This window comes from Sphaerodactylus townsendi, linkage group LG17 (assembly GCF_021028975.2).
Source record: "Sphaerodactylus townsendi isolate TG3544 linkage group LG17, MPM_Stown_v2.3, whole genome shotgun sequence".
Classification (NCBI taxonomy): domain Eukaryota; kingdom Metazoa; phylum Chordata; class Lepidosauria; order Squamata; family Sphaerodactylidae; genus Sphaerodactylus; species Sphaerodactylus townsendi.
In genome coordinates this window covers 15,362,119-15,376,673 of record NC_059441.1, presented here as the reverse complement: position 1 = coordinate 15,376,673, position 14,555 = coordinate 15,362,119, and the positions used below count along the sequence as shown (strand labels likewise).

At 46.8% G+C, this 14,555-nt stretch overlaps 1 protein-coding gene across 1 annotated transcript in view; it reads left to right on the top strand.

The window, feature by feature from the left end:
- DMXL2 (Dmx like 2) overlaps positions 1-14,555 on the top strand; it is an 89,403-nt gene that overhangs the window by 26,960 nt on the left and 47,888 nt on the right. Inside the window, exons 4-10 of the mRNA XM_048519745.1 lie at positions 1,604-1,682; positions 4,666-4,822; positions 6,755-6,821; positions 8,626-8,804; positions 9,767-9,956; positions 11,241-11,415; positions 13,623-13,853. Of these exons, the coding sequence (XP_048375702.1) occupies positions 1,604-1,682; positions 4,666-4,822; positions 6,755-6,821; positions 8,626-8,804; positions 9,767-9,956; positions 11,241-11,415; positions 13,623-13,853 (1,078 nt within the window). The remainder of the gene's footprint in view (positions 1-1,603; positions 1,683-4,665; positions 4,823-6,754; positions 6,822-8,625; positions 8,805-9,766; positions 9,957-11,240; positions 11,416-13,622; positions 13,854-14,555) is intronic.

Sequence of the window (14,555 nt, the reverse complement as noted above, 5' to 3'; positions counted from 1 at the left end):
ATTTTGCAGAAGAGCAGAGGCGGAGGCCTTTGAAATACAAATCAACCTTGGAATCTATATTTTGTGCCCTGAATCACTTTTTTAAAAAATAAGTTTTTAAAAAAAGCTATGATAGACATGGGGGTTAGCGGGTTTTGCAGTGGAATTTCTGTGCATGTGTCCCCGGGGAAAAGAAACCATTTTCTTCTTTGTTTTCCCTCTCTGGAAATCTTCAGTTTTGCTCTTTACCATGAAGAAACGGAACATACGCCAATCTCCCCCTCCTCTTGAGTAGCATACAGAAAATGAGCCATTCGTGCCAGACAGCGGGAGCTCAAGAGCTTCCTTCGATTGCTCACGCCCAACGCTGTGCGGTGTGGCTGAGCAGTATTTGATTTAGCTACGTTATCTGGTTCTGAGCATCGCAGCTGAAAAATGCCGCTTTTCAGAAATGTATTATTATTATTATTTGTTTAATTTAATATACCGCCCTATCCCCGAGGGGCTCAGGGCGGTGTACAACATAAAAACATCATACATAAAATCGTCACAAAATTATTGCCATAAATAGAATTAAAACAACAGTTAATTCCTAATACAGCGTCCCACGAAACCCTTGCTTAAACCCTCCCCAGAAATATATATATATAATGGGTCCCGATAATATGAGGGACCCATATGGGGCAAAGAGGAGGGGCAGGGGGCACCCTCAGCGGCTGGTCTCACCAAAGGCCCGGTGGAACTTAATCCTTCGGGTCTTACAGGCCCTCGCGGCATTTCTCCAAGCTGTCCCTTGCAAGAGTGCCCGGACAGTTGCCAGCTGTGGGAGGGAGAGTGTTCCACCAGGCAGGGGCCAGGGCAGTAAAGGCCCTGGCCCGAGTAGAGGCCAACCGCGTCATTGAGGGGCCAGGGACTTCCAGTAAATTGGCCTCTGCCGAATGTAGGGGGTCTAACGTAGCCGAACAGGCTTGTAGAAAATGAGGACCTGGGACACTGCTTGGCAACTCCGTGGTCAAAATAAATATTGTATTGTCGAAGGCTTTCACGGCTGGAATCACTAGGGTGTTGTGGGTTTTCCGGGTTGCGGAATGAATCTGTATCATCTCACCCTTGGAAACAATATTTGTTCCTAGGGTGTTGTGGGTTTTCCGGGTTCTAGAAGCCTGCTACTAGAACGCGGCCGTGCAGCCCATTTTTACTGTTTTTAATTTTGTAAGTCGCCCCGGGACCTCTGTCTAGGGAGGGGTATAAATTCCAAAAATAAATGAACAAATAAATAAAATGGTCCTTCCTTTGACAGAAACCAATAATACCCATAGCCTACAATAATACCCATAGCCTACAAATACCATAGCCTACAAAGATAAGTGAAGCCACAGTAAATGAAAGAATTCATTCTTCCTTAAATCTGACTATTTAAATATATTTTAAAACTGCAGGTTTTGTCGCCTCCTCCGGCTTCTGTTGCCGTAATTTAGAAATAAATTTGTATAGGGAGATCTGTGTGTATTTCTCCCCCTGTCTCCTCTGTTTGTAAACCACAATCTTATCCGTTGCTATAATTAACCCAGCCTCTCTGGATGTTTTTCCTTCCCCTACAAATTAATTCTCTTTTCTCTTTCAGCAATTGAAATGTCAGTGGTTGAAAACGGGGCAGTTTTTCCTCAGTTCGATGACCTTCAATTTAGCATGGGACCCCCAAGGTACCAGTGACTATGTTTTATGTTTTTACATTATATTACTGTTGCGTTCCTCTCCAGGGGACAATATTGTGATTCCAATGGATAGACGAAGAGTACAGCCGGAAAACATTGAGAGTGTGTATGCTCTTTGCTTGTGTATCTTAGTGCTAGATTGTGTGCAGTGTTGGTGCATAGATGATATGTGTTGTGGGTCAGCGTTCTTAAAAGGAGCAGCAGTGGCGTAGGAGGTTAAGAGCTCGTGTATCTAATCTGGTGGAACCGGGTTTGATTCCCAGCTCTGCCGCCTGAGCTGTGGAGGCTTATCTGGGGAATTCAGATTAGCCTGTGCACTCCCACACATGCCAGCTGGGTGACCTTGGACTAGTCACAGCTTCTCGGAGCTCTCTCGGCCCCACCCACCTCACAGGGTGTTTGTTGTGAGGGGGGAAGGGCAAGGATATTGTAAGCCCCTTTGAGTCTCCTGCAGGAGAGAAAGCGGGGATATAAATCCAAACTCTTCTTCTTCTTCATTATCTGTGAACTAAGGCTTGCTTGTGTAAAAGACCAGGGTGTAAAAACAGTTCGTATGATCCATTCATAGTCTGAAAAGGCATTCCATCTATCTTGACAGAGGAAGGAGAGTTTGGATTTATACCCCATTTTTCTCTCCTGTAAGGATTCTCAAAGTGGCTTATAAACTCCTTCCCTTCCTTTCCCCACAACAGATACCTTGTGAGGTAGGTGGGACTGAGGGAGTTCTGAGATAACTGTGACCAGCTCAAGGTCTCCCAGAAGGGTTCGCGTGTAAGTCCAGTTCACCCGAGTAGACTCTGCCAGCGGTCTTAGAAGAGGTGTAATTCTCCTTAGGCGTGGCACTGTTAGACTTGGAAGGATCTTCAGAATTTGCAGATCGGCTATCAGCTTTAAACGGTCTTTTCGTGAATTTCTTCAACGGCAAGATTTTTTTCCCATTTGGAAAAACGAATCGCATTGGCAGATGCTATATTTAATAAATGAAGATAGACTCGCAAGGACGTAGGTAAGGGGGGGTCACAGGTTCAACCCCCCCCTTACATGTCTGAAGCAAAGTGTCTCCAGGTGTCTCCCCCCCCGACACCTGTGGCCGGGGCGGGGCTCTGCCCTGCCGGCCCCCGCCTTGAGACGGGGCTCCCCCCCACTTGGGCTTGGGGAGACATGGCCATGCCCCCAGGGGCGGGTGGGGGCATGACCCTGCCTCCTGAGCCCTGCCCCCTGAACCCACCCCATAAAAAATCTATACCTACGTCATTGTAGACTTGGGAGATATATCTACAGAGGAGTGGGAAGAGTAGCTGGGTATTGGGGTCACAATTGCACTGTTTCTTCTGCTTTCGGGTTTTAGAGGTTCGGGCTTGCATTTGGTTGCTGGTTGGCTCCTGTTGCCGGAGCCCTTAAGTTGGTGTTTTACGGTGGCTACAAAGGTTTTAATCAAAAAAATCAATTCAGATGTGCCTGCAAATACAGGACGTGATCAGATTGTGGGTCTACATCTTTTAGAACAGTGATGGCGAACCTTTTCGAGACCAAGTGCCCAAATTGCAACCCAAAACCCACTTATTTATTGCGAAGTGCCAACACGGCAATTTAACCTGAATACTGTGGTTTCAGTTTAGAAAAAATGGTTAGCTCCAAGGCGTGCATTACTCAGGAGTAAGCTTGGTGGCTTTGCTTTGAAGCAACCATGCAACTCTTCCAACGGGTGTATCATGACCCTAGGAAGGTTTACTCAGAAGCAAGCCCTATTGCCGAGCTTGCTCCCAGGAAAAGGATCACGCTTTAGTTCTTTGCATGAAAATCAGTGGGGTTTAACAGCGCTTAACAGGGTTACCTACACTGCTTCCCCAAAATTAGGACTTAGATTTAATGCTAATAATCAAGCCCAGCAGCCCAGGCCAGCCTAGATGTGTGTGTGGGGGGGGGGGGGACTCTGTTTGCGCGTGCCCACAGAGAGGGCTCTGAGTGCCACCTCTGGCACCCATCCCATAGGTTCGCCATCACTGTTTTAGAACGTTTGTGTAGCCTCTCAACTGGTCATGAGCAGCACAGAGCTTAGCAGTTATCAGGGAATGGTACTAGCAGGATGGGGGAGGGATGTGATTGTTCCTCCATTATTTAGGAAAAATACTGAACTAAAGATGGGCTAAATGATGTGACTTCTAGATTGGCCTTCATTTTCTGGTATCAACAGAGTATACAGGGGGAAAATACGACCAGTGACCGGAGAAGATAAAGGCGAATAAGGTCCACGCTTGAGAATGTATTTAACTCTTTTAGATCCCCATGCAATTTGCTTCATCAAGCGAACTTTTACAGACATTTCTCAGCTTCCGCTACAAACAGTTGGATTCAGTTGTTCATGGCAGGAGCTGAGGGATTACTATAGAAGATCACCGGAGCATAACATTCTGTTTGCACGGCTCTCTTCTACTTTGTTTGGGTAGGAGCAGCAGTGGCATGGGAGGTTAAGAGCTCATGTATCTAATCTGGAGGAACCGGGTTTGATTCCCCGCTCTGCCGCCTGAGCTGTGGAGGCTTATCTGGGGAATTCAGATTAGCCTGTGCACTCCCAACACACGCCAGCTGGGTGACCTTGGGCTAGTCACAGCTTCTCGGAGCTCTCTCAGCCCCACCTACCTCACAGGGTGTTTGTTGTGAGGGGGGGAAGGGCAAGGAGATTGTCAGCCCCTTTGAGTCTCCTGCAGGAGAGAAAGGGGGGATATAAATCCAAACTCCTCCTCCTCCTCCTCCTCCTCCTCCTCCTCTTCTTCTTCTTCTTCTTCTTCTTCTTCTTCTTCTTCTTCTTCGTCTTCTATTTGGGTCAGAAATTTCATTTTCAAGTTTTTAAATACTGTCATTTCAAAGTCTATCAAATACCCTCCCCATGCCCCCGATATGTAAAAGGAGCATGTAACAAGAATTCTTTTATCTTGCTCTCCTACTGCCATTAAATATCTGTGGATTCCAGGTAACCGGCTGCTGACGGCAACAGATTGCTTGCAGTTATGGGCCCCTCCGTCGAGCGATATCCTTGAAGAGGAGGAGGAGGAAGAAGAAGAAGGTGTGGTCAAAGAAGATAAAATTCATCCCGTTCTGAGCGACTGGAAATGTGTCTGGCAGTGCAGGTGAGTTTGGCTGCTTGGGGGCGATGGGTTGGAAAGGAATGTATTCTCGAAGGCTTTCACGACCAGATTCAGCTGGTTCTGATGGGTTTTCCGGGCTGTGTGGCCGTGGTCTGGCAGGTCTTGTTCCTAACGTTTCGCCTGCATCTGTGGCTGGCATCTTCAGAGGTATATCACAGAGGGAAGTCCGCTACACACTGGACCCACAACAACCAAAAAGAGAGGCAGTTCCTTTCTACAGCTCCTCAGAAGTAATTCCCTGTATGTTCAGTAGGGCTGAGTCCCGGAGAAATATTCATCGCATTGTAGCAGGAAAACATTTATAATTATATGTGAATTATTCATTCTAATAAACATCATTGTAATTAGTGGATAATTATCATTATTAACTCGGTTACTTAATTGTAATTTACAATTATGGTTCGGTATTAATTATAACAATTGTAGGCAAATAATTATGAGGTCGCTTATAATATTGGTTGTGGTGGGTTTTCCGGGCTGTGTGGCTGTGGTCTGGTGGATCTTGTCCCTAACGTTTTGCCTGCATCTGTGGCTGGCATCTCCAGAGGTGTATCACAGAGGGAAGTCTGTTACACACTGTGTCCAGTAACAGACTTCTCGCTGTGCTGCACCCAGAGGTGGGATCCAGCAGGTTCTCACAGGTTCCCAAGAGTAGGTTACTAATTATTTGTGTGTGCCGAGAGGGGGTTACTAATTGGTGATTTTGCCACGAGATTTTTGCCTCCTCTCAGCAGTAGCGCGCAGAACTTGAAGCAGTCTAGCAGGAGGTGCACCGGCGTGCGTGGCAGCCTGCGCCTGCGTGCATTCATTTTCCGCCCAAGGACCGGCGCAGCGGCTGCGTCCTTGCCACAGCCCCGCCCAGGAATGCCCTGCCCCCGGAATGCCCAGCCACACCCCCGTCGTGCCCCGCCCAGCCCCATTGGCGCTACGCCACAGTTTGAATCCCACCACCAGGGGAACCTGTTACTAAAATTTTTGGATCCCACCACTGGCTATACCTCTAAAGATGCCGGTCACAGATGCAGGCGAAACGTTAGGGACAAGATCCACCAGACCACGGCCACACAGCCCGGAATACCCATCACAACCAGTTGAATCAGGCCATGAAAGCTTTCGACAATGCTTATAATATTGTGGGGGTTTTTTAAGTCAGTCATTTGTGTATGTCGAGGCAAATTGTTTATCTTGACCTCTGGCTGGCAACCAACTTCAGTGGCTGTCTGCAAGTTTGTTAGGCACAAAATGTGTAACTGAAGTGAATCCTCCTTCCAAAGAAACACTATTCAACCGACGTCTTTAAACTTGCTGGTTTTGTCCTGGGAAGTTTGGCTAGCAGTGGAGTGAACTACATTGAACACTTTGCGGCGGCAGAAACTGTCTTCGTAGTTGAAATGCCTTGAGAATAAACCTAAGCGAGTGATGTACAGCAGTGAACAAACAAACAGCTTTCATGGCCTAAAAAAAGAAACATTTAAAATCAATAGTGAATACAAAGGAAGTGTGGTGCACACTGATCCTAGTTTTTTTCCACCAAAAACACAGAATACTTCAAGATGAGTGATTTTGAGAGACCCTCAAAAGGCAGACCACTTCTGTATTATATTGTACTTCAGGAATCCAAATGGTCAAGACTAACCCAGCCCTGATGATACATTTTGTTTTCTTAGAAATGAATTATATCATGCCTCAGGGCACTCAAGCTAGTTCGGCCTGCCTTCTGTGTCTGCAACAAGATTTTTATTGCTGCTAACTGCCCCGTTTGTTTGTTTTAACTCTCGGCTATAAATATCACTTACAGCGATGGCTACTGAAACTAGTAATTTCTGCTTAAATCTGACGAAGTGAGCTTTGACTCGCTTGAAGTTTATACCCCGGCAGATATTGTTGATCTTTAAAACGCTCTTTGTGGTTTAGGACGGCGGTGTCCGTGCATCTGATGGAATGGTCACCCGACGGCGAGTATTTTGCAACAGCTGGGAAGGTAAGGGTGGATGAGGGAGCGTGTTCACAGCATCATCTCTGCTCAGTAAATTTAGAGCAGCTTGTCCGACGAAGCTGCCCAATTCCACATCGGAATATTAACGCCGTCTTGTCGATGGGGCAAAAATGTGCCAGGCTCTTAGTGAGGAGCAGCTCCTTCTAATGCACAGGTGTCAAACTTGTGGCCCTCCAGATGTTGTGGACTACAGTCCCCATCATCCCCTGCCAGCATGATGCTGGCAGGGGATGATGGGATCTGTAGTCCATAACATCTGGAGGGCTACAAGTTTGACACCTATGTTCTAATGTATGCTGTAAGTTTGACACCTATGTTCTAATGTATGCAGCCATCCATTGCCATCATGTCATTCTTTTGCAGAGACGAGGGTGGCAAACGTGTGTGTCCTCTGCAAGGCCATTACATTGCTGGATGCAGTGCTGACTCACAACTGCCACAACATGGCGTTGGGTAGTTTTTGCCGTCCCCCCGCAGCTAGTGAAACCTGAAAATGCTATAGCTTACACATAGGAAATGCTATAGCTTACCCATCGCTTACACGTAACACCAGAGTCAGGTCGGCCACTTGTGGATGGCCCTTTGGGGGGTCCAGATTTAGGCTACATCTGTCATGACATATATACAAAAGAGAGAAAGGTTCATAAAAAGGTAATCTTCTAAGTTAGCAGAAGTTTGCAACCCCAGAGGCCGGAGACAGTCAGTCTAGGGGCGAAGGAGCAGTTAACCTTTAACATGATTGGTGGGTTCAACTCTCTAAACCAATAAGAGGCTGATGCCTGGATGGGGAAAAGCATCCTGTTGGATGTATGCTTTGTATATTCTATGCTAAGTTCAGAGGGATAGAGTCCGAGTTGAGTCGTGTATATGTTGAACTTTGTTCTAGCTGAAGAGTTCTGTATAGTATTATAGTCTAGTATAGCATAGACTTGTGTAACCTTGCAACTGCTAAAGTAAAGCCTTCCTATGGAAACAACGTCTTGCGTGGAGAGTATTCTTTTCAAAGTGTGATAGGAGGTTGCAGTGAGTGCAAGAAGACTACTAGACCTTCTCATCTTACCAGAGTGACTCTGCTTTAAACTCTGCTGTTAACATCCTCCATTCTCCACCATGATGTCTTCCATATTCTGTCATTTCTAGAGGGGCAAAGCATTTCATCTAAGCCTGCACGACCCTTGATGCGTTACTACGGATGTCGCATGCATATTCGGTCCTCTTTTCCTTCTAGCCTTAACAAAAGCAGCGATGCCTCTTCCACGGAGGACGTAAACTCGGTTATTATTACCTCCCGGCTAAATTTTTAAGAGCTACTGGCTCTCGCGTCGAGTTAAGCCACGTAATCTACGATAGCAGCCGTGCTCCTGTGAATATCTAACTGTTTAATGTTTCGCTTAATGTGTTTGTCGCATGCGATGAATTTTAATCGCCCAGACTCATGAATTGAAATATTAACCTGAGATCAGCCTTTGAAAGGGAGCTTGTTGAAATCTATTCCTGCTGTTAGCAATGATCTCCTGAATCATGTTAAAATTCTTCTCCCAAGACACGTCTTTGATGGTTTCTATAGAGCAGTGGTGGCAAAGGCACCAAAAGGCACCAAGCTCCCAATTGCCATGCTGGCAGGGGCTGATGGGAATTGTAGTCCATAACATCTGGAGTGCCAAAGGTTCGCCACCACGGCTATAGAGCGTTCCAATGCTAATTAGTTTTTTCCCGATTGCACCGAGCTGCACTTGCATTTCACTTCCTCTGCGTTTCCTACCAGTTTTTTGTCTGTCGGTTTGTCTAGGACGATTGTCTCTTAAAAGTCTGGTATCCAATGACCGGCTGGAAGTCGTCTCTCCTGCCTCAAGACGGGGAAGAGCCAAGGAAGATCTCTGCACCGGTTCACTTTGCCTTTGTGTACTTGGCTCATCCTCGAGCCGTGACTGGGTTTTCGTGGCGGAACACCAGCAAGTTTATGCCCAGGTGAGACAAATCATACACTGCCCCCCCCCCTCCAACGTCCGCAACTTATGTCTGAATTGCAGACATCTATTATATAGATGGCTGATTTTACTGTAAATTTGTGAGTACATTCAGGGAAAACTTCTTAAATGTTACGAATGAAATATCACTATTTAACTTCCTGTATCTAAGAACATAAGAACAAGCCTGCTGGATCAGACCAGAGTCCATCTAGTCCAGCACTCTGCTACTCGCAGTGGCCCACCAGGTGCCTTTGGGAGCTCACATGCAGGAGATGAAGGCAATGGCCTTCTGCTGCTGCTGCTCCTGAGCACCTGGTCTGCTAAGGCATTTGCAATCTCAGATCAAGGAGGATCAAGATTGGTAGCCAGAGATCAACTTCTCCTCTGTATATCTGTCCAAGCCCCTTTTAAAGCTATCCAGGTTAGTGGCCATCACCACCTCCTGTGGCAGCATATTCCAAACACCAATCACACGTTGCGTGAAGAAGTGTTTCCTTTTATTAGTCCTGATTCTTCCCCTAATTCTGAACGATCTCGGCATGTGGATTGTTAGAGCTGCACACTGGGGCCATGTACAAACGGACCGATGATGTTGCTGGATTCCTTGTTTCAATTTTGCCTGCTGTATTTTAACTGAGCTCATGATGTAAAATTTTACTTATGCCATTAAAGGTCAATGAATGAATGAATGAATGAATGAATGAATGAATGAATGAATGAATGAATGAATGAATGAATGAATGAATGAATGACTCTGTGTGTGTGTGTGTGTGTGTGTGTGTGTGTGTGTGTGTGTGTGTGTGTGTGTGTGTGTGTGTGTGTGTGTGTGTGTGTGTGGAATTTTTGTACAAGCCTGGGTCAGTGGTTTGCACAAAAATCCCCAAAAGGAAAAAAAATCAGGGAGAAACTCTAAGAACTTTTGATGCTACGAGAGGATAATCCGCTGTTTTCTGTCTTTAGGGGCTCGGTTTGCAATGTGTTGCTCACTTCATGCCTCGACGGTATTTGCCGGCTGTGGGCGGAGACTTTGTTACCAGAAGACAGTCTTTTAGGGGAGCAGATCTGTGAGACAAGCACGTCCAGTATTAGCACCAGCACGAGCCTCTCTCATTCTGGGAGGCACAAAGACAACATTCGACATGCTTTGGAGGTATTGTGAAATCCGCCGATTCCCAAATCTGCCCTCCCCTTTTGGTTTCTGTAACAGTAGGGTTGTCTGTAAACGCAAGAGGAACAATGGCCTGTCTAAATCAACAGTGGGAGGAACAATGTAGAATCCCTGGTCAGATAGTTCTCCTTTCTCTGCATTCAATCCATAAATAACCCAGAAGCCATCTTCGGTCTTAGGAGCCGCATGGCGTAGTGGTTAAGTGCTTGCACTGCCACTCACACGGTCAGCAGTTCAAGCCCCCTGGCGGCTGGCTCATGGTCAACTCAGCCATCCATCCATTTCTTGGTCGGTAAATGAGTACCTAGCACCTAGCTAGGGGGTAAAGAATAGCTGGGGAAAACAATGGCAAACTACCCCACAAAAACAGCTTGCCTATAAAATGACTGCTTGCAGTGGTACCCCAGGGTCGGACACCACTGAAGAGGAAACTTTGCCTTTACTTTATCTTTGGTCTGACTTTATGATAACAGAACGTTCCTAGCCATTTGGGAAGGCATGTTCTAGAACCGTGGTGGCGAACCTCTGGCACTCCAGATGTTATGGACTACAATTCCCATCAGCCCCTGCTAGAATGGCCAATTGGCTGATGGGAATTGTAGTTCATGAACATCTGGAGTGCCAAAGGTTCGCCACCACGGTTCTAGAAGATTCCTGGCCTGTAGATTAGAAGCCATTTCACGAAAGGGTCTGGGTTTTTACTCCATGTTCTGCCACCAAATTGCCAGGAGTTTCCCAAGCCCTTGCTGATAACCCTAACGGTGTGCCTCAGTCTTTCAGACTTTATCCAGATAGGAAAGAATACAGCATGGGCTTTAAAAATTGTTTGATCCAAGCCTTAGGACAAGAACACATTTGCAATGTTTTGAAAGTGAATTCTCCTGACCCAACTAGAAGAAGAAGAAGAGTTTGGATTTATATCCCCCTTTCTGTCCTGTAAGGAGACGCAATGGGGCTTACAATCTCCTTTCCCTTACACCCCCACAACAAACACCCTGTGAGATGGGTGGGGCTGAGAGAGCTCCGAAGAACTGTGACTAGCCCAAGGTCACCCAGCTGGCATGTGTTGGAGTGCACAAGCTATCTGGTTCATAAGATAAGTCTCCACAGCTCAAGTGGCAGAGCGGGGAATCAAACCCGGTTCTCCAGATTAGAGTGGACCTGCTCTTAACCACTACACCACGCCGGCTCGCCTCCTCTTCTTTCTTACGGCTGTGAACCTGTGTATTTTCTCTCTCGTGTCCCCCCCACCCCCAACGGCTTCAGACCATCCACCACTTGAAAAACATGAGAAAGGGGCAGCGAAGGTCTTCTGTCCTCATTACGCACACGGAGGATTTGGCCAACCAGCTGGGGACGCACGAAGTCCAGCGATACATTTCGCATCACGCAAACGCCCTCTGTCATTTCCACATTGCTGCAAGCATTAATCCGGCTACAGGTAAGACTTTGCAGAAACCTAGTTACTGTTTCAGGATCAGCTTCAGGTATCGGGGTGAGTGGGAAATGTGCCGTGGCAAATATTTCCTTTTGTGCGTCTTGAATCTGCTGCTGGACAGTTGGCCTCTGGTGTCTCGTTTCTTTACGGGAGCAGATGGGGTTCAAGTTTCTTGGATTGGTGAGCCTACTATCAGGCTGTGACCACCCCATAAAAAATCTATACCTACGTCATTGTAGACTTGGGAGATATATCTACAGAGTAGTGGGAAGGATAGCTGGGTATTGGGGTCACAATTGCAGTGTTGCTTCTGCTTTCAGGTTTTAGAGGTTCGGGCTTGAATTTGGTTGCTAGTTGGCTCCGGTTGCCGGAGCCCTTAAGTTGGTGTTTTACAGTGGCTACAAAGCTTCAGGTATCGTGGTTGGTGGGAAATATGTCGTGGACCACTATTTCTTTTTGTGTGTCTTGAATCTGCTGCTTGACAGTTAAGGCCTCTGGTGTCTCGTTTCTTTACGGGAGCAGATGGGGTTCAAGTTTCTTGAATTGGTGGGTCTACTACCAGGCTGTGACCTTCAGTACAAAGACCTCTAATGCTGGACCTGAGGACTTTTGTCTCGGGTGAAAATGCAAAAGAGACGATGTGTCCTTCCACTTCTGTGGAAAGCTGACATTTTCAGCACACGTCAAGATGATAAACATTGGATATTGTGATACCTGAACTTTGTATTAATTCTACTTTCTGGAAAAACCCTTTTCTATTTTAAGCATTGCTGTCCTGAACTTTCTTAAATGGTTTAAGAAGAAGAGTTTGGATTTATCCCCCCTCTTCTCTCCTGTAAAGAGATTCAAAGCGGCTTACAATCTCCTTTCCCTTCCCCACCCCCACAACAAATGGCCTGTGAGCAGTGGTGGGATCCAAAAATTTTAATAACAGGTTCCGATGGTGGTGGGATTCAAACGATGGCGCCGCCGCGCACACACGCACCTCCAGTCCCTATTGGGCAGGGAGGTTGCTTTAGTAACCCCTTCTCGGCACTCAGAAAAAATTAGTAACCACTTCTGGAGAAGTGGTGAGAACTGGTTGGATCCCACCTCTGCCTGTGAGGTGGGTGGGGCTGAGAGAGTTCCAAAGAACTGTGGCTAGCCCAAGGTCACCCAGCTGGCATGTGTTGGCGTGCAGAAGCTAATTGGTTCCCCAGATAAGCCTCCACAGCGCAAGTGGCAGAGCGGGGAATCGAACCCGGTTCTCCAGATTAGAGTGCACCTGCTCTAAACCACTACGCCACTGCTGCTCCCTAACATGCATACATTTAGGTTTCATGCCACCTATTGTATGCCTGTTACTTTTACGTTCTTTTGGGCAGTTGAAAACAACCTCAACTGTCTCTTAAAACGTTCTTTTTGTAGTCATGTCTGTGTCAGAGTTGCTAACTTCAGGTTGGGAAATTCCTGGCGGTTTAGGGGCGGAGCTTCAGGGGGTGGAGTTAGGGGAGGGGCAGGAACTTACCAGGAATGTGCTTCTATAGACACCAACTTTCTGAAACTTCCATTTTCTCCATGGGAATTGGTCTCTCTAGTCTGGAGATCAGATGTAAGTCTTGGGGAACACCAGCCCCCCCCCCCCCATCCTCATAAGTGATCCAATTCCTTCCTTCCTTCCTTCCTTCCTTCCTTCCTTCCTTCCTTGCTTCCTTCCTTGCTTCCTTCCTTGCTTCCTTGCTTGCTTCCTTCCTTGCTTCCTTCCTTCCTTCTATTGCTTCTGTTTTGCTTGCTTGCTTTGCTTCTGCTTGCTCCTTTTGCTTGCTTTTTCCCTTCCTTGCTTGCTTGCTCCTTTGCTTGCTTCCTTCCTCCTTGGCTTGCTGCTTGCTTCTGCTTGTCTGTTGCTTCCTTGCTTGCTTCCTTCCTTGCTTGCTTGCTCTCTGTTTTTCCTCCTGCTTGCTTGCTTCCTTGCTTGCTTCCTTCCTTGCTTGCTTGCTTCCTTGCTTGCTTCCTTCCTTCCTTGCTTGCTTCCTTGCTTGCTTCCTTGCTTCCTTGCTTCCTTCCTTCCTTCCTTCCTTCCTTCTTTCCTTCCTTCCTTCCTTCCTTCCTTCCAAATCTATTGTTTCTCCCCTACCCCAAAACAAAAAATTATCTCAAATATCTAATTCAACCTTTGTTCTTTTTCTCTGCCACCCTACACCCTGGAACAACAATTATTATATTTTTCTCAGACATTCCGCCAGCTTTGGTCAAGACAGCTTTCAGTGTAGATGAGGGAAATGAAGGTTTTGTGGTTCACTGGCTGAATAATAAAGAGTTCCATTTTACGTCCTGCATCGAGATATTTATGCAACACCTTCGGCAACTGACCGACGAACAGATGAGAAAAGAAGAACAGGATGTTGAGGGTCTGGAGGAGCAGGAAGAGAAGGAGAGGGGGCTGCACATGAAACTAGACCACGGTTAGTAACCCATCGGCCATATTTACCACTTCTAACTATTGAGAATGACGGGACGGAATACAGTGGAACGACAAGTTGCTGGTACTGTGGATTTGTTCAGGGTTACATTATTATTATTATTATTATTATTATTATTATTATTATTATTATTATTATTATTATTATTATTATTATTTATTGGATTTAATATACTGCCCTATCCCCGAAGGGCTCAGGGCGGTGAACAATATAAATATTATAAAACTTGTATACAATTTAAAACAGTTCTAAAACAATGTCCCACAAAACCCATATACAACTCTCCCCAGAAAAAATAATGGGTCCCGATGGTATTGGGACCCCTGGAAGCAGGGGGGAGGGGGGGGCAGAGGCACCGTCAGCGGCTGGCCTCTCCAAAGGCCCGGTGGAACAACTCGGTTTTGCAGGCCCTGCTGAACTCTCCAAGGTCCCGCAGGGCCCGAACAGCTGGTGGTAGAGTGTTCCACCAGGCCGGCGCCAGAGCCGTAAAGGCCCTGGCCCGAGTGGAGGCCAGCCGCGTCATTGAGGGGCCAGGGATCTCCAGTAGATTGGCCTCTGCTGGACGCAGAGGTCGAGCTGGGACGTATGGGGTAATGCGGTCCCGAAGGTACGACACCTACAAAGTCATACCAGCAAAACCAGACGAGTCCCTGCCCCCAAAGAGCTTGCATTCGCAAATAAACG